The 26,307-nt window shown below is 41.3% G+C and overlaps 2 protein-coding genes across 3 annotated transcripts; one reads left to right on the top strand and one right to left on the bottom strand.

The window, feature by feature from the left end:
- The first annotated feature begins 934 nt into the window (after nt 1-934).
- Nucleotides 935-9,655, top strand: GHRH (growth hormone releasing hormone). Its single transcript, XM_075215391.1, has 6 exons — nt 935-2,317; nt 3,813-3,893; nt 8,143-8,268; nt 8,362-8,466; nt 8,548-8,637; nt 9,399-9,655. Coding segments are annotated over exons 1-6 (447 nt in total). The 5' UTR covers nt 935-2,315; the 3' UTR covers nt 9,442-9,655.
- Nucleotides 9,656-10,816: 1,161 nt separating this feature from the next.
- RPN2 (ribophorin II) lies at nt 10,817-25,397 on the bottom strand. 2 transcript variants are annotated; one of them, XM_075177635.1, is made up of 18 exons: nt 25,196-25,397; nt 23,722-23,915; nt 21,083-21,178; nt 20,831-21,006; nt 18,544-18,619; nt 17,269-17,403; nt 16,839-17,015; nt 16,553-16,671; nt 16,288-16,393; nt 15,601-15,692; nt 15,409-15,523; nt 14,943-15,137; nt 14,489-14,575; nt 13,972-14,067; nt 13,419-13,494; nt 13,200-13,329; nt 12,751-12,821; nt 10,817-11,236 (listed from the first exon to the last, which is right to left on the bottom strand). In XM_075177635.1, the coding sequence occupies exons 1-17, from the start codon at nt 25,230-25,232 to the stop codon at nt 12,770-12,772; spliced, it is 1,959 nt and encodes a 652-aa protein (XP_075033736.1). In that variant the 5' UTR covers nt 25,233-25,397; the 3' UTR covers nt 10,817-11,236; nt 12,751-12,769. The 2 variants fall into 2 exon arrangements, with proteins under 2 accessions (XP_075033736.1, XP_075033737.1); XM_075177636.1 differs by lacking the exon at nt 12,751-12,821 and having other exon boundaries at nt 25,196-25,394.
- Between the last annotated feature and the right edge of the window lie 910 nt (nt 25,398-26,307).

Raw genomic sequence — 26,307 nt, 5'->3', positions numbered from 1 at the left:
CCACCCGGAACATTAGGCTCAGACAACCCTGTAAGAAACTGGGCCTAAATTCATTGGACCCTTTTCTATTATCAAAAAGGTTAATCCCATTGCCTTCAGGCTTAAGCTTCCACCTTCATTGAGAATCCCGAACACTTTCCATTGCTCTCTCTTGAAACTCATTGTTCAAGTTTCACAAATCAAAAAAACCTCGCCCAACGTGGAAGGGTGCCACAATTTTTTTGTGGAGAAGATTCTTGACTCCAAGAATGTCCAGGGGCAAATTCATTTCTTGATGTACTGGAAGGGCTATGGCCCTGAAGAATGATCTTGGGTTTCGCAGTGGCTCTTACATGTTACCAAACTTATCAGGTTCCTTAACCCCTTCTCAAGGGGGATGTACCGTCACGAGCCGTGGTGGAGCCCCAAGACGCCGCAACTCACCAGCAGCGCCCCGCCGTCGTCATCACGACCGAGATGTCACTTCCTGTGACGTTATGACAACCGTCTCCTAGGCAACAGTCAGGATGCTCTTCTAATGATCAGAAGTGCAGCATCACGCGGCATTAGGGGGCAGCCGGACGAGTGCGCAGATAAATAAATATTTAATTATTCATTGGCTAGGGGCATGACAATTAATTATCAGCCTCCTGTGGCTGATTACAGGGTTGTTACCCTAATACTCTGGTTTCCTTGACTATTTAAAGCAGGGAGGGCTTAGCCCCCCTGCCGATTATAGTGTTAGTGTGTCTCACAGTTTGCTGACCTGCTCCTTTGGATACCTTGCTGTCCTAAGATATTGCTTACCTGTTATGCCCTTTAACTTCTGCCTGCTTTCTGGATTTACCTGTTTGCTACCTGCCCTGATCTCGGACCTGTTCTTGGACTTTCCTGCTCGCTACTGACCTTTGGTCTGTCCCCGATTGCTGTCTCCAGTATTCTGGTTTATCTATTAGCCATGGTCCCAACAGTATGTCACTGAAACACTCCCATTACACTGTTTTTTATTGTTTGTGTCAGTGTTTGAAGTGTCGGTATGGAAATTTAGAAGTGACAGTATGGAAAATGTAATGGGAATGTAAGTGAATATAATTTGATAGTTTTACAAGGAAGGCAGTGGGAGAAGTGGCGGTATGGCATACCACCATATTCACCCCCACTTCCACCAATGGTTTGTGTTCCTTAGCTCACTGCAGTGGCACCTTTTCTTTTTTGAGAGTAGAACTTAGCGGGGTCCTCAGCTGCCATAACTCATCCACGACAATGTATGATGAGTTGTTAGTCGTCAGACTGTAACCCGTCTATTACTTTGCACAAGTAGCGTCAGTATCGATTGACCCCTTTCATTAATGTTGTTCGTAAATATAGGACTGCTGTTGGCTGGATTACGATTTGGGTGGTCGACCCTTTTTGGTACACACGTTGTAGGTGAAAATCCAACCAGTGTCCTTTCTGATCCAATAAAACCCAAACTGTTGGGTGTCCATTAAAATTTTAGTTCAAATCAACTTAAATCTTTTGTCTGGCCCAATCTCTAAACTGCTTACACCATTTTCTAAATAGTATAAATAATGCTGCCACTGAGCACCAGGTTATATGAAAAATGCAGGTGGTAATTCTGTACATCACCACTAGGTACTGATGACATACAGGAGTATGCTTACAATGCAGCATACTGAGATAATTGTCTCAGGCAGCAGGTACAATTTAGACAAGTATCCTGATTATTAATGTTGTCTCTTTATGTAACATCTTCATATTCCTTAGTAATGTGCACTAAGAAAATGTACATAAAGTATAACTATATGCATTAATAATGACTATGGTGCACTTTATAATAATACATAGCATCTATGCGCTTTTAATGAACACTGCTCTGTATGAATGTCTATAGGCTAACAACAAATAAGTGTTGGAAATGTATAGTCTGACAATTAGCATTTTACAATGACATATCTATATACATTAAAGTAAATGCACAGTGTAAAGTAATACTGAGTAATTTCTACCTTGATCGTGAATAAGCCATACGATATAATGAGGAGTATTTGGTGATGGGCACTGAACACACGGAGCTGTTTTTATCAGCCTTCACTGTCACATCTGATCTGACCGAGATGTGTTTGCAAGTGGATAATAGCCCTATAGACGTCACCCCCTCCGTTTCATATGCGTCTCCCAAGCACCCCATTCTCCTCCCACCAGGGGAATTCAGGTATATAAGAATGTGGGTTTTAACTTGGATACACTCAAGCACATCTGCTGCAATATACTTCTGGTGCAGCGAATAACATCCTTAATACAGGGAAGAAGAGAGGAAATTAGTGCTGCTGAGAATGTAAGTAACTTTTAACACTTTATCCAACATGGCTAATACTTCACATGTATTGGTTATAACTCTAATTCTTGCACAGTCACCTCTTTTGGGGAATCTGCTGGGTGGAGTTCTGCCACCTGCCAATAGTGACTCCTCATTTGGAATAACATCCTGTCCCTCCAGGTTCTGACCACTGCAATGGGTACATTTCATTCTGGGCTGTAGTGATGCAGCCTCCTGATGAAATGTGTTTCAGATGGGCATTTTTCTGGTGCCTAGAGGAATGGCAGAGGTGAAACAAGTGTTAAGTTAGTTACCTAATACATTGCTGATGTAAAGGATCCTAATTAATCCACTTTTGAGGTTATCCACAATTTTTAATTCTGAGATGCTGCATAAAATACATGGGTATGTACCTGTCAGTGGGTAGGTCTCTGAAGATTAATAAAATAGTAATAATGATGTATTAGTGTAACAATTACATTTAGCAATGTAAAAAGGTGCAAATATGCAACTATGAGGTTATGAATGAGGCACAAGTTCATTTGTTGAGTCCCATGAAAAATAGCTTCAATTCAAACCTTACTTACACCTCTGTCTGACATTAAATGGTGTGAAAATTAGGAGAAACTTGTTTTCAACTGTAGCATAAAACTTATCTTGCTATTTAAATTCGTTTTTTCCCCCCACAAGAAAGCTGCACCATAAAAAAGTCAATATTAGGCACAAAGTCCTGTAATGAGTGACGCAACTGACAGACTGAGACTTTTAAATAAATCTTAGTAGGATGTAATGTTCCTGCCATTAAAGTGTGCAGGAAGGTACAAAATGCAGCCTTTGCCTCCTTCAGATGAGTGCTTAATGATTTTTGTAATGTTTAGTAGGAATTTGCTCAGGTGGTGTTCCAGACGTAACGCAACGTGGGGAAACCCCTCTACTGCGCACTCCTCTGTTCCGATGAAGACTACATTTATGTTGAAAAATTGTGGATCACCCCAAAATATTGAGGATGTATGATATTCCAGTATTCGGGGTGACCTGTGGATTCTCTTGCGGCTCATCTGGACAGCAGAGATATCTAGGTACTGGGATCAATAATCTATATACATCCTTGCTCAATATTCCGATTGGAATGTCCTGTTCCGCCTGAGCAAATGTTTAGTAAATGCTCATTGACTACTTATCTGAATGAGCCCTTTCAGTGGAGAGTTCACAGAAACATAAGCTTTTAACGCTAATGTCTGCAATTAGAAATAGCAGTAGACTGATTTGCATTCAGCTGTTCATATTGGCAATACGAGAGTCATGTTTATGAGCCATTCATTCTGTAGAGTTCTACTGACCAGTAAACTGCCAATAGAGCTCTGCTTTAACTCTTTCATTACTAGAACACATAGCTTGTTGTGATCACTCACCTGATATTAGGCATTAAAAGATAAAAATGATTCCTGCCATTGCCTTGAGATATGGAGATGATTATTTAAGAATCTTCCACACATCTGCTTTTGTCTCTCAGGGTGTTACACAGATCCTTGTACCTTGTGGTGCTGCAGCTCGGGTTGTGTGTTCACTGCTACGTTCTACATCCAAATTACAGGTATGTCATTAGCCTCTATGGAATGCTGATATCACTAGCAACCTAAAGTTTCATCACTTAAAGGAACAGTATTATCAAAATTGTATAATTTCAATTTACACCTGTAGAGTCTATGTTTAAACGTATAAACCGAACCTTAAGGCGTGGTACATTCAAGGAGTTTGCAGCATCTGTGGTGTGGTGAGGTTGAGCTGCTCAGCTCGGATCTGAGGTCATCTATAAGGAAGGATACATAGAAAGCTAGAAACTAATGTTGACCCTAAAAAAAAAAAAAACAGACCCTCCAACATTTTCTGCTCTTGAACAGCTCACTTACTCTGCACTTGCAGTTAGTTGTGATGACTTAATTGGTGAGAAAGGTGTTTTTTTGTTTTTTTTTACCCCAATTGATTGCACACAGGTAACTGCAAAAGCAAATTGGAAAGTTTGCAAAAAAAGCATAGTGTATGTGGTGGAAGTCACTGCCGGTTCCATCTCTCTTATAGGACAATTACCTTAGATGTTTTGTTTTTTTTTGTAATCTTTATTGAGGTGCTAACAAGTAGATGTAACCATTTCATCATAACAGTTCAAAACATAAAGTTTAAGAATCAACCTCACAGTTTTCCCAATTACCTTATTTAACATCAGGTGGTATATTTACTAAACTGCAGGTTTGAAAAAGTGGAGATGTTGCCTATAGCAACCAATCAGATTCTAGTTATTATTTATTTAGTACATTCTACAGAATGGCAGCTAGAATCTGATTGGTTGCTATAGGCAACATCCCCACTTTTTTAAACCCGCAGTTTAGTAAATATACTCCCAGGTCCGAGTTGCATTCTTCAAGCGGCTGAATGGAGCTCAAACTTCCCACACTAAGGAATCCGATGTAGGTCCTTGTGTATCCAACTTTACTGTTGTGGGAGCTGCAACAATGCTTCACTCTCTGAGCCTCATTGACCTTTCACCGCGCTGCAAACAATGACCTGACCATGTTGTCTATAGCCTAAGTAGCCCGAGTCTGAGTCCAGTTACAGGAGTGATTGAAACAAGAAAAGCTTTTTGGGCTCAACTGTATTTTTCGATGCTGTTAATTTGAACAACAGAGATGTGCAAGCACCAGGATCAATGATCTCGATGCTTGTGAAATATTTAAAGAAGCTTGCTTATGTTACATTTCATTTAAAACACCTCATGAGTAGATTATGATTAAACACTTATCGGAACAAACATGTACTGGGAGATGACAGCAGTGTGACAATAATCTCCGTATTTTTTTCAATTTCAATCTGGGCTGGACTAAGTAAATGATATGAAAAAACAAGTTTAACATAAATTAATTCAGCTCAGGTTATTGGTCTTGTAAAGCAATATGTAAATATAGGAATTGACGTTAGTGTGTATGAGCATTTCTGTGCTTGTAGAAGGGAAATTAGATTGCAAGCTCCATAGTGGTAGGGTGAATGAATAAACCTCTGATTGTACAGCTCTATGTAATAAGTTGGTGATAAATAAACATGGACAATAATAATATCAGAAGTAGGATATCACTACACCACAAAGTGCCTGAGAATGGCAGATATAAGATGTCAGAGTAGACTCGATGTAAGGATGAATAGACTGATATGGAATATGGAAAGTGAATAAATTACTGATGGTGTTTGATGGTAGCCTGTAGGCTAAGTGTACTCTCATGAGCGAGGTCATAAAGTCCAGACTTTATTCCTTTTACTTCTCTCAAGTACATTGCTCTGACCACTGTCTCTTCCTTTCATCATCTGTATTGCATTATTAACCCATCTACTGCACTCCCATCAAATATAATTATGTGTAGCGATGGACAGTAGCCTGAAAGTGTTATATGATCAAAACTCTGTGGCATTTATATGGAGCAATAAGAGAAATTGTAGGTAGGGGTCACCTGGAGCAAAAGGTAACGTGTCAGGATTGCACATGTGAGAGCTAGAGTTAAGGATCACAACAAAGTTATTCTGGTTTGCAGCTAAGATGCTTTAGTATCCTAGGAACAGCGACCCAGAGGTAGCTTTGTTGCTGCCCTGGACACTAGCAGCGGCTCGATAGCTTGTGCCGTCATAGTTTTACGGTTTTCCAACCTACAGCTGTCACTGGATCATGGATCTTCATTCTGAACAATGCTCTACTGTAATACATACAATCCAAATATTGGCAATATTGAAAGCAGAGGAAAGTGTACTGCAGTCCAAAAGAGAGTGTGTTGCCATATCACACTGAGGAGTGCCTAGGGTGACGGATAGCACTATTCCGCACCAACCACCTTCCCTCTAAAACACCCCTGTGTTGTAGTACCATTCTGGTGAGAGGGACCTGTGCCGGGGGAGGAGATGGAGACAGTGGTGGATTAGTACCATTCTGGTGAGAGGGACCTGTGCCGGGGGAGGAGATGAAGACAGTGGTGGATTAGTACCATTCTGGTGAGAGGGACCTGTGGCGGGGGAGGAGATGGAGACAGTGGTGGATTAGTACCATTCTGGGGAGAGAGGGACCTGTGGCGGGGGAGGAGATGGAGACAGTGGTGGATTAGTACCATTCTGGTGAGAGGGACCTGTGGCGGGGGAGGAGATGGAGACAGTGGTGGATTAGTACCATACTGGGGAGTGAGGGACCTGTGGCTGGGGAGGAGATGGAAACAGTGGTGGATTAGTACCATTCTAGTGAGAGGAACCTCAGGCAGGGGAGTTAAGGACAGTTGTGGATTAGTACCATACTGGGGAGAGAGGGACCTGTGGCGGGGGAGGAGATGGAGACAGTGGTGGATTAGTACCATACTGGGGAGAGAGGGACCTGTGGCGGGGGAGGAGATGGAGACAGTGGTGGATTAGTACCATACTGGGGAGAGAGGGACCTGTGGTGGGGGAGGAGATGGAGACAGTGGTGGATTAGTACCATACTGGGGAGTGAGGGACCTGTGGCTGGGGAGATGAAGACAGTGGTGGATTAGTACCATACTGGGGAGAGACCTGTGGTGGGGGAGGAGATGGAGACAGTGGTGGATTAGTACCATTCTTGGGAGCGAGGGACCTGTGGCGGGGGAGAAGATGGAGACAGTGGTGGATTAGTACCATTCTGGGGAGAGACCTGTGGTGGGGGAGGAGATGGAGACAGTGGTGGATTAGTACCATTCTGGGGAGAGAGGGACCTGTGGCGGGGGAGGAGATGAAGACAGTTGTGGATTAGTACCATTCTTGGAAGCGAGGGACCTGTGGTGGGGGTGTAGATAAAGACAGTGGTGAATTAGTACCATTCTGGGTAACAGGGACCTGAGGCAGGGGAGGAGTTGGAGACCATGGATGATTACTACCATACAGGTGGGCTGGATACAAATTAATACCATCTGGGTTAAGATTATATAAAATTGTATCTACCACGCTGCAAACTATAAACCTATTATCTGTAATTTTAACCAATTAAAACATATTCTTACATATCCTTCACCAGGCTTAAACTTGCTACACACGGGTAATTCAGCCAGTCAGTGCTCAGGCCGAGAGGCCACAACGCTTCCATTATTGGGCATTGTGCTGGGGGCCATACACACAATGCTCTGTGGCCAATGTCACGATATTGCAATGTATGCAGACAGCACTACTGATGTATTATTTCCCCTATGATGAAAGCCTTAACCCAAAACTTCTGATAAACTCCCGCAGGTTTGTTATGTATATCTATTAGTAGCTCTTTTATATAAAGTAACTTAATGTGCTGTGGACAATCTGGATTTATGTACGTCAGCTCATATATCGACACATTTACTCTGTGTCTTTGTGTGAAATTACAAACATGAACAGGGCTTCACTCTGAATTTAGTCCTAAAAAAGACACTCAAAGGTACTCCATTTCTTTGTATAAAGCCCTCTACAAAACATTAAATGTATTTGTCTCTGCCCACAAAGACATCAGTGATCTGACAATTGCAGTAGGCACTGAAAATCCTCTGTACCACATCTAAATACATGTATGATTCTCATTGATGGACAAAACTAAAATACTTCCCTGTCCTGCTTCCCCCTACATCTCTTTGGTGCTTCATTCATTTTGTTTGCAATATTAGTCAAGCAATTGCACCATTTTTTTGTGTTTCTTCTCCCTCCCCCTTGCAGTCTATTGGTATATCAGTTTACTTGAGTACAGTACGAATAGAACCTCATTCACTAATATGTTGACAAATGCCTATGCAGGAAAGTGATGTACAGAACAATAGTCCTTTTATTTATACTCTATCCTGCAGTTATGGTCAGACCTTTAAATCCGGAAGAAATGTAAATCTCCTAGCAATGGTGAAAGACCCCATGCAGAGTCCAGACTGGTCACTTGATGAGGAGCGGGGATTAGTTGGAGGGCTTTCAGAAAAAAGGTGGGTGTCTTGGGCATAGCTTTTCTTGTAGGCTTGTGACCAGCTGCTGGCAAACATCTGTGTTACAGCTGCAATGTGGTGTCACTACTCTAGGATGGAGAGACATGTAGATGCTATATTCACTAATACCTATAGAAAATTCCTGGGACAAATCTCAGCTAGACGGTACTTGCAGAACATGATGGGGAAACGTCTGGGGTAAGTGTAATAATGAAACTACGTTAAACAAATATTTACTGTCCAACATCAAGTCTTTCTGACACTGATCTCGGATTACAGGCAAGATGAAATGAGAGGGCAATACCAAAGTGACAGTGAGCGAAGAGACAGATCACTAAGAGAGAAGATTACATCGGTGCTAATGAACATGTAAGGTTTTTTTTTGTTTTTTTTTTTAAGACTACCAATAATTGTACATGGTTCTATGTATCTAAAAACTTCTTACATGTCATATATCATAGGAAACCTAATGCATTTGGGTATCGATACACAGTAGAAAGTCATTTTGTGAACTGAACCAATGTTCACAAGAACGCAGGCCATGTACTAGGAACTAGTGACAGAAAAGAGGAGCACTGTGTCACAGTGATGTCACTGGTTCTTACTGCAATGAGAGGCTGCACGCATGAATAGTGGTTCACAACACAAAGGAGCTGCCTCCCCAAAGGGCCTCGCTGATGTCATAGCTTCCTAGAGAATTGATAGGCTGAGCTGTGTTAAATGTTGGTTCAGCACACAAACTGGCTGCCCTCCACCTACTTTAAGACCTAAGCTATTTGCAGCATTTACCTATTATAACTCCAGACATGGAACGTGATCACTATTCCTCACAAAGTAACAGCCCTGATATAAGAAGGGAATTGATAACTCAGTAATAAATACCCAACATAAATGTAATCAATTTGAAATGTTTCTACTTTGATTACTTTCAATTTTTGTACAACACTTTTACATCAAGTTCTTTCTACAGAATGTTTTGTATTGTCTACCATATCAGTCTAATGATTGTTACTGTCACATGTATGTATAGTCGTACACATCTTATCGATTGTATATCTGTACTATATTGGTGAAACATAGGACTAACTTATTATACATATTGTATGTAACACACAGTACTATATTTACAGGCAGAACCCAACCTGGAGAGCAGTTCAGCCTCAACAGCTATAACAAACACGGAACGATTTCTTCTTTGGCTCTTATCTTCCCTTTTGCCACCAGGGGGGGCCGTACAGTAAAATGTCTGCCGAGAAATGGTTAACATGGCAAATCAAGATATAATAGCTGTATGACATATGCTAAATATTCCACCCTACATTCACTTCTACCATCAAGTTCTGTTTAAAATGTAAATTTATGTATTTGTTAAATAAAAAAAAAGTTTTATGAAGCAGCCCGTTTCCAGCCTCCCTTATGGGCATAGCAAAGATATAAGGATTATTGGTGTTACGTTGGTGTACACAATGACTGCTGCATCACTCCATGTAACTACTGCTTTCACAGGACATCCAGTTAGATATTTCAGCAGACTGGGATTACAATGACACAATTTGTACTAGATGCCACCACTTATTGTGGCTCAACAGTTCGTATGTTAGATACCACAATGTACCATGCAAGTATAGCAGCCTTGTGACATCATTTTGTAGCCAAAATGTTTAAACCCAAACCACGGTTCCTGTTTTAGAATGAAGGTAATACAGTATGACTTGTGCTCCTCTCCTAGAAAGCACAACAGAATATGATGAAGCTCATTGTAGCATCGTTAAATAAATTTAAAGCAGTGGTGGTAATAAAACTGCAACACTTAATAAATTCAAAATATTAAAACAAAATCAGCGATGGCATTTGCCAATTCAAACTCTCAGATGGAGAGAAAAATCCTCCCTTACGCTATAGCACATATACATATACATATAGCAACCTGAATCAGTCGCCACAATGGTTTAATCTGCTCTCTTCAACTATGTGTATTATTTCTTGTCAGAAAGGCATTTAATCCACTTTTATATCCATCCAATGATTCTGGCATCTCTACCCAGCTGTGCTGCACTCTAACTACCTTCACCATAGAAAGTACCTTCCTAGTAGTGTGAAAATCATTCCATTAGGCGCATGAGCTGCCTTCCTGCCACCAATATAATCCTGGGTGTAGAAAGCTAGCCAGACAAATCTTCATGCTATACTTCAATGTATTTATGTACATTACATAGGTCACAACTAAGCTCCCTCTCTTCCCCCAAAGTGAACAAACCCAGGTTGTGAAGTCTCATTTAATTATTATACCCCTTAATTTCTGTTACTAATAAGGTAGCTGGTCTCAGAGCTCTCAAGTCTTTCGTTATACCCATGTGCTCAAAACTGTACCCCATGTTCATGTATATTCCCTAACTTTATTACAGCGGTTGTGTTAGGAAACATGCATTCTGCTTCCTCTGTCTACTAATGTTCAACTGCCTGACAAATTACCATATAAACCAGAACTTGGGCAGGGAGCGTACACTGGTAACCTTACAGTACTTGCGGAGGAATAAAACAACGTCAGTCCCGCTCACCTTCAATTTTATTGTCAGGAGAGAAAAACAAACCTATTTAAAAAGTCCCATTTTCTCTCTTCCCAATTCCACTCCTCAAACAAAAAAAATGGCCCTGATCCCCAAAAGCCCCCAATGTCATGGTTTGTATATGTGTGAAGCTGCTCAGATGACTCCAGCCAACAGCTGGGGCACAGCCTCCCCCAGCAGAAGATGCCAGTATACACAGTGTCTGGAATGGACTTCACAGTGGTTTCAATGAAGAGAGGCAAGAACAGAGGTGGAGGTGGGGATGGTCACGTTACAATCAGTGCAAAAGACACACATTTGGGGCACAAAAATAAAAACGGACTGCAGTTTCAACTTGTACATCTCGACGCTGGCATCTTAAGGTGTTCGCTTTGTATCCTGTCTCCATTTACTTCTCTGTCCTAATGGAACGAAAGAGGATAACTATTACAACTTTTATTTTAAACATCTAATGGTTAACACTTAACAACATGACTACCTAATTATTACTTCTATCAGCAAATTTTGTCTGAAACATATCAACAAAGTCCGCTGTATGAGACAGTGTAGGAAAAGCCTATTTGACTCGTCCACATTTAGCATAGACCTTCATAGAAAAAACATGCCTAACCATGTCCACCGATATTTTATAAAGCTATACAAAGAATAAAAGGCACAAGACTAACTTCAATAAGAACATAGAAGAATCTGCCTAAAATGCTGTTTCTCATTCAATTAGTTCTGGAAACAGGTGGGATTTCAGACAGCAGATTAAAGTTTGTTCATTACAAATTATTTAAATATATATTTGGAGTAAACTGATTCTAATGAACACAACATACAATACTTGAAAATAATTTCCCTCAGTAGTTTGAAATGGCTTCACATACGGATATTAATAGCACGAATTATGTACTGGAATTGCAGGTGGCGTATTGGTTAGTACATGGAACAAAGAAAAGGTCTAGGATGTCTGGCACAAATACTCAAATGCAGCCCTCTATACCAGGGATCTAAACAACCCCCCCCCCCCCCCCCCCCCAAAAAAAAACCCATAAAAATAAATAAATACATAAATATCAAATTACAACAATGGGAAGGAGAAGGCACTGATGAGAAATAAAAGTAGATGAAAAATATACAAAACATGTACAGTCACATAAAATATAAGAATAATAAAAAGTCTCAAATCTCAGATCTTTCCTACGATCCTTACATCGTAAAAATAATTGAAACATAGTTCCAAAGGTGAATGTACAAAATATTTTCTTCTCCTCCTGTCTTCTTATTACTAAATATTTGTTCTTAAGAATGACAATATTAAATATTGCAGACACTGGAGAAGTGTTATTATTGTGAGTTAAAACACTTGGCTTTATTATATATAGGCAGATGAAATTGGGTGTTTTTTTGATTTATGGTGTTTAAATACACACACTGATTACAAACCATTTAACAATAATCTATTTTTTCTGTTTTCACGATTTATTAATTTTTAGTAGATGTAATTTTTTAAAATACGGGTTACACTATGATGTGCTTTTTTTTAATGTTTGAATTGATTTTGCACAATGGAACTGTGAGAGATTTGAGACTTGTATTATTCTTGCATCATATATGTGATCTTTTTTTACATTTTTCATCTACTATACATCTCATCAGTGCCATCTCCATCCAATTGTTGTAATTTGTTTAGGATTGCCCTAGAAAACTGAGCACAAACAATGATTAAAGACATACGAAGAAACGGTGACCCTCTTCTGAACACAAAACCTTCCTTGGCTACAGCATATCCCTAACAGAACATATTCGATGCCATTACAGTAGTCACAGGCCTGTGAGATGGACACAGACAGGAAACAAGGGTATTGTGGCATGAGGGTGGCTAGCATGCAGGTTGGACAGGTGGAAGAATGATTTGGAAAGGCAGCCTTACTTCACGGGACACTCCCAGATTACCGAAGTGTTCTATACTTTGCCAACCTACTGCTTTGTTCAGCTGCAGTCCTGAGAGAGGGAGGAGAAAAAGAAGCGGGACAGTGAGAGCTTCAAGAGAAGATGAAGGCTGGGAATTATAGAGATAGCTCAGAGTACAGACACTCCAAGGAAAATAAGTGTAGAGAAATCAGATTATTACTACAAGGGGAACAGATGATTTGGTGCTAAAATGCTGCATTGCAGAGATATCTCCGTTCCTATGCTCAGAATGGACACATGGTTTCCTGAATATCTGAAATATAAGTTTCATTAGGGCAAAAATATACAATGGTCTTGAACTGTCAAACATATTTGTTTTCAGTCATTGGGCGATTCAAATCCTCCAATCTGTTTAAGGCAGGATAGGGTCATACTGCAGGGGAAATGTCAAATCTCAGATTATTTTACCTCTTGACTGCTTTTTGGGCAAGCATGCGGTTTCCAGCCAGGAAGGTGATGACTCCCAGTATCGCCAAGTACTTCAGAGTTTGAAACATGTCTAGTTGAGTCCAGTAAACATACATTAGGCCCAGCATAGCTAGAAGAGAAGATATAATGGTAAGATGTACCTCTCCTGTACTAGCAGCAGACACCGTATCTGTAGTTCACCAGTATGTATATACCTACCTGCATGGCCCAGATGGAAGACCAGTGTGCCTGGAGAGAAGCTGAAGTTGGAGACATTCACACCAATCTTTATCCACTGATAAGAGAAGACATGAATTAGTGAAAGCAGAACAAACCTCCTTTTTCCAGTATTACTTATTTCACATTCATACATCCATTAATTTGTGAGTGCCAGTGCCTCTTTTTGCCTTTGTCTTCATTCATTAGCTGCCAGTGGCGGATCCAGGGGAAGGGGGGGGGGGGGGGCGATCGGGGCATTCGCCCCCCCTCCCTAGCAGTAGAAAGCCTACCTTTAAAATAGGTCAGGTGCCGATCAAAATGGGAGAGGCGGGGCCAATCGTGAGCAGAAGGCGGGGCTAAACGCGGGCCACCAGTCATAGCAAAGGAGGGGCTTGATTATGCAAAATCACCCCCCCTAAACATAAAGTCTAGGTCCGCCCCTATTAGCTGTTCAGTGCAGGCGATATGGGTTCTCGGCAAATCAATTACACATGAATGAGTGGGTAGAGCGACTATAATGTTATAGACAGTGGAGGGTTATACGATCACTTACAAGGATGAAGAGCAGGAGCAGAGGAGCCAGGACCAGTGCAGTGAAGGTGTTGGATACAACTGTCGGGGGTCTCTTCTCAGGCTCCCGGAATAAATGCTTCAGATTAAAAATAAAAGAAGGCATTAGGCAAAATAAACTCTACACCAAATTTATGTTTGTCCTGTTAAAGTTTTCAAAATACAGTTTTCAAAATAAAAGATCATAATAATCTGTCATTATGAAGAAAAGTTCATTATGTTCCCTCTAGTTTATGCCTCGTTAATACTTACCTTGGAAGACATGACTGGCTTCCACTAGGCAGCTGTAAGTGCTGGCGGCAGAAGTGTTCCACCAGCCAGCACATGCCGTCTCTTGTCCTTTATATAGCATCCAAGTAATGGCTAGTATAGCGAAGCAGACCTACACTTACATTTATTTAGAATTTCCATGTTAGCAGTATAGAAATATACTTAATTTATCCAACCCAGAAAAACCCAGAAAAGCAGTCTTGTGCGTATCATGCTACAGAGCCAGTTACCTGAATGTCCGGTTTGGGAGTAAACAAGCTCTTGCTCTGGATGGGGGTTGGAATGTCCTCTTCAGGGAACTTGATGACCAAATCAGCCTGGGACAGTATTTGAGATAAATTATTACTCTGTATCAAAGTTGTTAGACTGAGCATTAGACAAAACTTAACCATTTCACACCACCAGCTATTACCACTTTATACCAAAACATAGTCTTCCTCTTATCCTTAAAGCTTTTATCTTCCACTAAGCCAGCCCATCGTAAATATCAACTACATAGAAATTAATGTATTCACAAATAGCCCAAATGTCATGCACTTTTCAGACACGAGCAATTCAGGCTCTAACTTAGCTTACCACCAATTACCTATCAAAATGCTACTGCTATCCAGCTTACATGGCACCAAAAATGCCCCTTTTCCTTGAAAAATAAACCATATGATCACTTCAATAAAAGCAACATACCACATTCCATAGGATGGGGTTCTCCAGCGTAGCATCTCCAACAATCAGGTAGAGGGTGTAAGTCCCAGAGGCAGAGTCAAACTCGGACTTTCTTTCAGATGGGTCTAACTCAAATCTATAAGTGCTCTTAGTGTCTGGCTCAGCCACAAACACAACCTCCTGGCCCGTCTTTTGGTTGTGCAGTCGAACAAATGTCTGGACACAAGAGAAAAAAAACCACCTTACAATAAAATGTTCTCTTGACTTTAAAACCATGGTAGTAAAAAATTCAGATACTGAATAATGAAGGTCCCTAAATGTGGTTTAATTTATTAAACAATGATTTAAATGCAGCTGTGATGAAAAAATGCATAGTGGATGACAAATGCAGGTTTTGTAGTTCAATGTGAACACTGCACATAGAAGCACTACATGGCAGTAAACAGATCAGGTAAAAGATTAGGCGAGATAGGTGAACAGAACATACCTGGTGTGGGGTCAGGTTAGTCCCTGTGTTCACATCTGTGAGCTGGAAAGATAGAGCAAAGTTCTGGTGGCTGTCAGCAGCAAATGGTCCTTTGGCTTTAGAGGGAAACACCACCCTATCGGAAAGATCTTATTAGTTTTGTACAGTATTTCCTTTTGGTTTTGAAGAACACTTATTTGTTCCCAGAATTACCTGGCGGTTTTTGGAGAGATACTCTGGTCTTTGTCTACAATGGAGAGGTCAACATTGCTGATTCCCACCTCTGTGGACACCTTCACCTTGATCTGTGAATGGAACAGATGGACAGATGGATAATAAATAAAAAAAACAATCCATCAAACTCATCCCACAAATACATTTTCACATAAAAAGGAGCCATCAGGTCAAGTATTTTGCCTTGGACTATTGTTTTGTTTTAGGTGGTAAATCCCACCATATAGAGGGGTAAAATTTCAGAAGATAACAAAGACTGAAAAACTGTCAAAACTTCCTCACTAACCCATTACGCTGCCTGATAACGCAAAAAGCTAAGTACAACCACTGTACCAGAGCGAGCAACATACACGGTCATCATACTTGTGTGTTTAGAATAGAAGATTGAGGACACAATGTCCTGCAGTTTTACACAATTTCATTCAAGAGTCTCTTGCTCATCTCAAGGGGGTTCAGAAACAGGGAAGCAGGGATTCAGTGCCATCATTCTCTGCTCGCGCCTTTCATATGCAGACATTCTAAGTGGGTAATTAGGATAATTAGACCTGCACATTTCAAATGAAAGGGCCTCGGAAAGCTCTACATCACATTATGCTGCACAATCACTAGATGACTTGACACTATTAATTGCAGGTCTCTGTGCCAACCATTTAAGGTCACCCTCACCTCCAACTGGCTTGCCAGAAAACGGCTGTCACCCTCCACGCTGATTGAGAAGTCGTAGTAGCCGCTTGCTGGCTTGGAATCCATGAAATTCAGTTCAAAGGAGTCCCTGAAGGAGAAAGTATCAGATATAAGCAGTCAAAAGCAGACATTGGAGTTAAGAGGACGCAGCAACAGAGAATAAACTACAAACAATAACATTTTCACTTTTCATGTCCAACATTTAATACAACATTAGAAGCTGGAACAGCAATTGCTGGTCTCTTACCCAGAAGATGTGAATGCCGCCTGCTGCAAAATTGTGGCTTTGGTGCTGCTGGACTTGGCTTGATTGACTTTCACTTTGGCTTCTCTCAGTGGTTGGGAGAGGACATTCGTAACCAGCAGCTACACACAGAAACCATAAGTTTAGGATGGTGCCACCGCAAAGTACAACTGCATGCGCTTACCCGACTAATATAATAAAGCCCTGTTAGCAAGTATACACAAACAGGACATATTCGCTAGCCCCTGCAATATCCATAATGTATACATTCTGGGAGGAAGAGGCTCACCCTAAGTAGGGGCTGCTTGTGAGATACAGCCGCAGGTCCATCAGGTACCACAATAAGGGGAAGATGGTAACGGTTGTGGGACAGAGCAGAGGCAGCCAATGCCACACTGAAGGCTTCAGAGAGGGATTCAAAGTTTTTCCTGCTAAAGATGGCATTCACCAGCTGGACAATCTGGTCCTATGAAACGAGATGGGTAAGGATTGCTGAACCAAACAATGCAGGAGGACATAATTCGACAACTAGCTTTGGTAAAAGGGATTCTCTCCTTGATGATCAATTAACTTTTGCTTTCAACTGTTTGTTGGCAATTCGAATACAATTTTTTATACATTTCCATCCAAAAAACACAATACATTTTAACATGATCACTTTGAGAAATTAGTATAAGCGGGTTAAATGTGGCTAAAGAAGATGTTTGACCTCTACTTACCTCTTTTAGTGCAGGCTCCACACCAACGTGGTCTGACAACCTGTAAGTAGCAGCCACAAACAGAGCGGTGGCTTCTAGACCTTCCTCAAACTGCAGGAACTGACCGCCCAGGTCATCTAGACGTGCCACCAAATCCTGACCAGAGAGGAGAGACAAGTCATTGACAGAAGATGCGACAATTTTCTTTTACCCTACTCCTTCAGGATCATAAGTGTTTCAGCCCATATGACCATAACAATGTTCACACTTTCTCTAGAAGTCAAATCCACGAGAAGAACTTATTTTGTCGTCTACCCAAGTGAGATTTACATAGTATATATATTTTTTTTTACATACCTAATATGTCTACTTTAGCACAGATTACACTGTCATAAAATTAATGACATATTTGACCTTACTCATTGAAACAGTGCCTACAAGCAAGAACATGAGCTTAGATGTCAATACTGGCTGTAACAATAGGGCAAAGTGCAGAGACCCTCTCTGTGATCATGTCACTGAGGATTCCAGGGGAGGAATCGCTTCCCATACAGTGTTCTATATTGAATGATGTGCTAGAACAATATAATGGGCAGGATGGTTCCCAGCCATAACTGCTGTCTGCGAGAGTCCGGTTCCTGTGCAGGCAACAGTTGCAGTAGTACGCCACCCAAGACTCAATCAACAGCACAATCAAATCAGTAAAACGGGACTGGAATAAGTTCTGTGTGCATGTTTCCTCAATGCTTGTGTAGATATTAGCCGCTTTCGTACAAACAGGCATTGATGAATACATTAACTTCTTAAAGACTGGTGGTCAGACTACATTTGATGCATTTTGCCTGGTGTCTGTTGAAGGGATTATTATTTGCTCAGTACCAAGTAAATATCAGTTTTTGTTGTAGCATGCAACATAAATATACTGAAATCTCATCAGCTTTACAATCTCTTCAGGAAAGAGTAACATGATCAACGCTCAATCACAAGGCCTAATTAGATTTACCCTTTCAACCTATAGCACTACATCAATGGATCAAATACATTAAAGTAGCTATGATTTTATATAGAACAATAACAAACTAATTGTGCATTTTATCATTGTAATATTCTTACATTGAAACAAAATAACCATAAGACTGCAAATCCACTGAAGGCGAAGGGAAATACTACAGGCCATGGAAGTGGGTCACAGTGTCTTATGAAGAATCGCCTTAGAAATGTAGTCTTATGTTTTCAATGACAGGATTGGAACTGAATATAATACAGGTTTTAACAAACAGGAAAAGGTTTCTCTACCTCTATCTCTTCCACAATCCCACGCAGGTCAGCTTGTTGGGACAGCATTGAAGCCGTTAACAGGGCTTCAATGGTTCTGCAATGAGAGATGCAAAGTTGTGAGGGTGCTGCAGATTTTCACGACTTTCTGGAAAGTGAGAGGTTAAAGCCTTCAAGGTACATGGGTATGTGGGACAGAAAATCTCAATGGCAATTACTGTCTCTCCTTCTGCTATCACAAGTGCATTCACATGTATATGAGATCCCTCAACATAACAACTGTGCAGTCGAAGGGTAGCGTGTATGTATGTGGGTAGGATCCCACCCCAAAAGGAAAATCTTCCCCTTCTACACATGACAGCCTCATTTCCATGATAAATACACAGGGTTTCCTGTGGGAAGTGCAGGGGGACCATAACTTTGCATAAACGCACAATGACAGATTGATGTGGAAAGCAAGGTATTTCTGGGTATGACAATTTTCTCCTGTCACTAGGGACTTTTTATCACACTACAATGTGCATTTAAAAAAGGTACCTCGTAAATGCATTTTATTCTTACTCAGAATTAAGCATGTAGTTAACGTTGCCATTTATATGGAGATTAGATATATATACACATTATACTCTCAAAGCAAGCTCAAATGTTAAGTGACTCAATTAACGCTAGTACAGATGAATCCTCTGGGAATGAGAACGTGACCACATACAGAGAAGATAGGAAATAATTATAACATTAGTGTCAGCACAAGGAGATAGAATTAACGTGTCCATGACCATGACCTAGGACCATGAACTGGGGTACTGCTACTGTTAAGACCGCCAGCCATTCTTTAACTTCAATAGTATTTTTATTATTCTTCAAAGTTTAAGGGGTACAGAAAGAATGGGAGGGGGATGAAAGGAAAGGACAAAAAAAACTAGGGGAAGAACACAATACAAAATACCATACTTGTAATACATTTTATGGAGATAGCCAATAACACTATAAGCAAAAAGCATGAAGGGCACAACAACAACAATGGTTCAGCCACCCGGGAGAAGCTGTGTGGGCCCCTAGGGAGATTCATTCAGCGAGAATGGGGGAAAAGGAAGTAACGAATAAGTAAACCACCTCATTAGGGGTGAGGAAGAATATGGCATACCCACAGTCTCCATTTCGAAGCTACACTGTACATTGGCCATCACCTTAATTAACAAGGGTGGAATTGGAGACTTTCAATTTTGTGCCAAAGAAGCTCTTGCGGAAATCAGAATGTGACCGAACACATACCTAGCATAAAACGGAAACTGTGGAGGAAAATGATGCAACAATGCTACCTCAGGGGCAGGCTTCAGACTTTGAGAAGTGACTTTATTGGCCAACTCAAAAACTTGCCCCCAGAACGGCCAGCCATTCTTTATAGTAGTCTACCCCCCTTGTCTTTAAGGGTATTACTTTGGCATCTACAGATATACAATGGACCCATCATCCAAGATTGGCATAATCAAGCACAAGGCAAAACATAAAATGGCGCGGATCATTGTGGACCCTAAAGAGCCAACAGAATCCTAGTGATGGACACAGGCTTTGTGGACAACTACTACATGAATATGGACATTGTTACCAGGTCATGGATGTACAGAAAGGTCCTAATTATGAGAATGTTGGATTCCAACCACCAGACACCATGGCATTAGTGATAACACTTTTCTAGTAGAAAGCTGGTGTGAACGCATCTTTGTATGCCCAGCTGAATATAGACTGTACTGCACCCCAGTTATTGAATAATTCCAAATCACTAACAACTTGGCTAAGGGGATACAGCTGCAAGACGTAGTTAAAAAATAAATAATTCTAATGAGACTAAGCACGTATTGTTACTTAGCATTCAGGCATAGGATTGTATATTTAAATCATACAAGCTGCCAACATACATACATTACTACATTAAACAGAAATGAGTGTCAGGATGCCAAGGAAAATTGCATTTGTCATAAGTAAATTAGGGCTCTTTAAGAAATCGCAGGACAAATTAATTCCGCTAGCAGTATTTTTTTGCAAAGACGGTTCAAAGCAATTACCCGGAGCACCAGTGACATTAACGCTTCAAAATTCATTCTGTTATCGTGACCAGCATCTCCTCTCGCTGAATGTACCTATGATTAAGTTTACCTTGAAACTAGATTATAACCATGCAGATAAACACATAGGAGTGCATTATTAGCAATACAAAACATGCAGGCGAGTATTCCTTTGCTGGTCTTATTCTCTGTATCACATGCATAGTAAGAGAGAGGCAGACACACTGTTCTAGAAAATAACTTACGCCAGGACATTCTCCTCCTTGCTGAGCCTGGTGGTAAGAGCACTTACTACTTCTTGTGAGGCCAGAGGAAGGCCAAAGCCACTTAGTGCCCCCACTGCATGGTATATCTGGGTGATAGAGGAATCCTCACTAACTGCACCAAGCAGAAGGTCTTTTGTTTCATTGGAGATAGGCACCTGTGAAGACACATTTACATTAGATTGTCCTGTGTATGTTAAGCAACGGAAGTGACAATTCCATCTATTTACCTACCTCACACTTGGACAGGGCTTGGCTGGACTGAGCAGCGTAGAACAGAGAATCCACATTACTGGTATCTACACTGGAGCGGATGAAATCACAGGCTGCCTAAGAAGAATAAGCAACAGGTGCAAAGGTTGATAAAACACTATTAAGTATCCCAAACACAAATGTGGAGTTCAGGATTAATAGTCACGTAAGTCGAGACAATAGGCGTTTATTCAGAGTTTTCTAACTTCAATACCAGAGTTTCGGCATGAAAACGTCTTCAACATACTCACACGTACATATATTAACAAGACCCAAAAATGTTTTTAAATAACATGTAAACATATCTAATTTACACTCCAAAATTGTAAAGTATTACACAAGACTGAACTATTAGTTAACTTCTAGACTTTGTTCAGGCCTTGGTCTGAACAAGTTTAAGAACCCCTAGTATAATGCAGTCACTTTACAACTGTGGCAATTTCCTTGCTTATAAGACAATATTTCATTTTCTGCTTTCCCAATCCAATCAAATATGTACTAGATAAATCTGCAAATGTCCATAGCTTTATATGGCAAGCATAAAGCAATCAAGGGAGGTCTCCAAAAACAGCACTGGGTACAACTTTATCTGGGGCAGCACGGTGGCTTAGTGGTTAGCACTTCTGCCTCACAGCACTGGGGTCATGAGTTTGATTCCCGACCATGGCCTTATCTGTGTGGAGTTTGTATGCTCTCCCCGTGTTTGCGTGGGTTTCCTCCAGGTGCTCCGGTTTCCTCCCACACTCCAAAAACATACAAGTAGGTTAATTGGCCGTGTGTGTGTGTGTGTGTGTGTGTGTGTGTGTGTGTGTGTTAGGGAATTTAGACTGTAAGCTCCAATGGGGCAGGGACTGATTTGGGCGAGTTCTCTGTACAGCGCTGCAGAATTAGTGCCAGTATATAAATAAATGATGATGGTGCAATAAGTGGCTGATGCACTACTGTCTCACTCAGCAAACACAAAAAAAAGTTAACTAAAACACTTCGCCAGTGTATAATGGCAGTGATCAAGCACAGCCACTAGGATCTTATGCTGTAGCCTAACAAAAACTTGGCAGCACTTTAAAGACAGAACCTTTTAACCAAGCATTTTTGGTGTTGCCGAGCCATTACCGGTCATTACTAGTCAGTTGTGTGCAACTAGAGAAAATGGCAGTGCTATAAACGTAAGTTACTTTAAAAAGTCATATTTAAAAATGAACAAAATCACAGAAACCAATGACGGGAAAAATTAGTAGATTTATTTATAAATATCATTTAGGACTGAAAATACATAGTAGTGGCATATATTAGAGGAACCACTGTAGCTAATAATGGAAGCAAAATCTAAGCGTGTAGTGCAGGTCAGGCCAACCTGTGGCTCACCAGTTGTGAAACTACAAGTACCAGCATAGCCTTCCAGCCATAACATGTCGATGACATGACTTGTCTCGGGCTGCGCCCACTACTTGGAATGTCCTTCCTCACACAAGACTTGCCCCTAGCCTCCAAACCGTCAAGGGCTTCCTGAAAACTAATCTCTTTAGGCTAGCTAACAAATTCCTGAGCCACCTTCTTATCCACCCTAGACTACTGTACCCAATTACCACCACACTACACAGGCTTACATTCATTCTTCTTGTATAGTCTAAAACCCTCTGACTGCATCACATAGCAGCAACTAAGCACTTTCCCATTGCAAGTTGGCTGATCCAATACTCAATAAGTGCACTTAACCTTACGCACCACGCTCCTATTTCCCTATAGATTGTAAACTTGCAAATAGGGCACCCTTACTACTTTGTCTATCCAGTTTTGTTTTTATCACTGTGTTTGTCCACAACTGTAGTGTTACAGTATTCTGGCATTATATAAATATTTAATGAAACCCTAGCATGCTTCTTTACAGTTAATTTAAAAACCAAAACACTGTGAACCCCTTAATGGTCTCCATTAAACCCAATTTTATTATTTGATGAAAATGTCAAAGCAAGTCCACTTACATTCTTTTCATATTGGATCAGAGAGTGTAACATTAACAACTAAATCCAAGTCAGAAATAAGCAACCATAAAAAGGCATGTAAAGGTCACTAGTATCTACTTTATGTAAAATAAACGCTATTGTATTTTAGGCCCAATTCTCCAATGAAAGTGGATCTGTCACCTACACACAGTGGAGACACATTTTGTGCGTTAGACTATATTCTCATTAACAATAGTTAATCAATTAACTATGAACCAGTACTTTGTGAATACAAGTCAACCAGTGCCTTAGTGATGTCACCGATAGGCTACTGGTTTATCCGAAACAAATGGAAGCCTCACCTGTGACAGATCCACTTTAAGAACCTGCATTATAGTCATAACAACCTTAGCTGTAATTTTATGATTTATGAGTATTATATGTTATACTATGCTCATTTTGATGCAAATAATTAGGGGGGGGGGGGGAATTAGGTTACCAAAAATTGCACACTAACATGACAGAAAAAAAGAGGTGACCCAGCCAGACTTACAATCTATGACAATTAAATTAATGGAAAATGATAGAATAATTCATGCAAATCATAACAAGATATCCCAAAGTTTTATCATATACTCAATGATAGCAAGTAGTATGTTACGGGCTCTGTAACCTTACCTGTTCATCTGATACACTGGCGTCAAGATGTTGAAACCCTACAATGTAATAATATGCGTTCTCCAGTTCAGAGACTGGGTGTTCCAAACTTTCTTTAAGTCTTTCCACATCTGCCCGGCTTAGATAGTGGCTGGGGGACAAGGCATTGACAGCGGCTAGGAGCACAAGTGCCCAGATGAACAATGAGTGTGGAACTGCAGAGAAAGAGTGACAAGCTTTACCAAACTGAGATACAGAATTTAGAATTAAGTACTACTCAAGGCAATATTCAATCCCATTTTGTGTATAATACAAAACAAAAAATATTAAGCCAAAAATACAACATATATGTTATCTACTGATTCAACAAAAGATTTGAGAAGGGTGCTAACAGACACTACCCTGAGATATGAATGAGAGGGCAACACTGTTAGGAACAGATGCAGGCCATAATGCCAGCACCCCATGGAGATATGAAAGTGGGGTACACACTGACAGCACTGAGGTACAGATATGAAAGGGGGCACACACAGACAGCACTGAGGTACATATATGAGAGGGGGCACACACAGACAGCACTGAGGTACAGCTATGAGATGGGGCACACAAAGACAGCACTGAGGTACAGATATGAGGGGGCACACACACACACACAATGACAGCACTGAGGTACAGATATGAGAGGGGGCACACACACACACTGACAGCACTGAGGTACAGATATGAGAGGGGGCACACACACACACTGACAGCACTGGGCTATAGATACGAGAGGGGACACACACACACACTGACAGCACTGAGGTACAGATATGAGAGGGGGGCACAGACACACACGGACAGCACTGAGGTACAGATATGAGAGGGGGGCGCACACACACACTGACAGCACTGGACTATAGATATGAAAGGGGGCGCACACACACACTGACAGCACTGAGGTACAGATATGAGAGGGGGCACAGACACACACCCACACTGAGGTACAGATATGGGAGGGGGCACAGACACACACACTGACAGCACTGAGGTACAGATATGATAGGGGTGCACACAGAGTACACTGCAAGAGATGAGGGGCACACTGACTGCAGCCCCTGCAGATAATAGTACACACAGACAGCACCCTCACACACAACATACCACACAGACATTAGGAAGCCATTACAGCATGATCTTTAAAATAAGAGGCACACACTGACAGCAGCCCCAGAGACACCAGTCGGTGCACACATATTGGAGGCCACACATAAGGTATCACACAGTGATAGACATCACATAAGGTATCACACAGTGATAGACATCACATAAGGTATCACACATATTGGAGGCCACACATAAGGTATCACACAGTGATAGACATCACATAAGGTCTCAGGAGACAGTGCACAGTGATGCTGGTGCACCCACTGAGGTCATCTAGTAACATATGATCGGCTGATGTAATTCCCCGTAACCCTACAATTCATTGTCTCCTCCAGCCTGGACTACTCACTCGCTGCCATGTTGCTCGCTCCCGCCCCTGACAGCATCACCCGCACCGACCGACCGACACTATTTCCGGCGCTTGCTGGACGGACACGTAGAATGGGCGGAATGGGGGTAGAACCAAGTACAAAATTGGAATTTACTGAGAGGAGACTAAGCGCTCAGACACCAGACCCCGCGCCCCGGGACCTGTAAGCCGTTGTCATTCAGCCATAATGCCGGCTGCGCCGAAATGCCAAGTCGGTGCCGGCACATGAGTAACATCAACCGCGGCCCCCCCTGAGAACTCAGTGAATGGTCTCGCCCAAAAAAAAGGCAGGGATGCGACGCGCATGTGTCTGTGATTCATTGGAGAAAGCAGCTGCCAATCACAGTATGAGGCGGGACTTTACGCCATGATTGGCATCGTCACCATCTAGGTGTTAACTCCTGCAGTGCTGGATAAGCGCCTGTTTAGGTGATGTCAGTCAGTCAGTCACTCAGTCACTCACTCAGTCACTCAGTCACTCAGTCACTCAGTCACTCAGTCACTCAGTCAGTCACTCACTCACTCAGTCAGTCACTGAGAGACAGCCAGAGCCCCAGCCACTTGTGCCACTTGCTGGAAATAGCTGCTAGGTTTTGTGATTTATCAATGGAGGCTATTTACCAACAAAAAGTGCGAAACTTCAGCGCTGGTCCAAGATGGCGGCGTTTGCAGGGATGCAGAAGTTTGCACCAGTCAATGAGAGGATTTGTGGGTATTAGGCCCTATTTATAAATATACATTTTTCAAGCAATAAGGCTGATTTTTTTCACCATTTTACCATAAAATATTGCTTGTGCAGGTGATCAGTAAAGGTTAACTTACTGCTTTCTCAGTCTGCAGATATGGGCATGTGCTGTGCAACATAATGCCCAGATTTGGGCAAAGAAGCCTTTACACATAAAAAATATGCCTTTTTTCAAAGAATAGAGCACTTTTTATGACTTTCATCTGTTTCTGCAAAAACAGAACAGGTGTTGCAGTACATGTACCGCTGCAATCCTTTTTTTTTTGTTAAGATCAGAGCCATTACCGTGTCCCAGATATCTGTGATTGTCCCTGTACTTACATTGGGTTGTCTAGCCATCTCAATT

Source organism: Mixophyes fleayi, chromosome 6, assembly GCF_038048845.1.
Source record: "Mixophyes fleayi isolate aMixFle1 chromosome 6, aMixFle1.hap1, whole genome shotgun sequence".
Classification (NCBI taxonomy): Eukaryota; Metazoa; Chordata; class Amphibia; order Anura; family Limnodynastidae; genus Mixophyes; species Mixophyes fleayi.
Note: the sequence above shows the minus strand (reverse complement) of the source record. Positions and strands in the feature narration are given on the sequence as shown.

What these genes read in the sequence shown, in the direction of transcription:
- GHRH (XM_075215391.1), top strand. An exon ending in GTTCTACATCCAAATTACAG is followed by an intron (nt 3,894 to 8,142) that starts GTATGTCATTAG and finishes TCTATCCTGCAG; the next exon opens with TTATGGTCAGACCTTTAAAT. An exon ending in ACATCGGTGCTAATGAACAT is followed by an intron (nt 8,638 to 9,398) that starts GTAAGGTTTTTT and finishes CTATATTTACAG; the next exon opens with GCAGAACCCAACCTGGAGAG.
- RPN2 (XM_075177635.1), bottom strand. Translation starts at nt 25,232, where the DNA reads ATGCTGTCAGGGGCGGGAGCGAGCAACATGGCAGCGA. An exon ending in GCGGCATTCACATCTTCTGG is followed by an intron (nt 16,394 to 16,552) that starts GTAAGAGACCAG and finishes TTTCTCCTTCAG; the next exon opens with GGACTCCTTTGAACTGAATT. An exon ending in CTAACCTGACCCCACACCAG is followed by an intron (nt 15,138 to 15,408) that starts GTATGTTCTGTT and finishes TCTTGTGTCCAG; the next exon opens with ACATTTGTTCGACTGCACAA.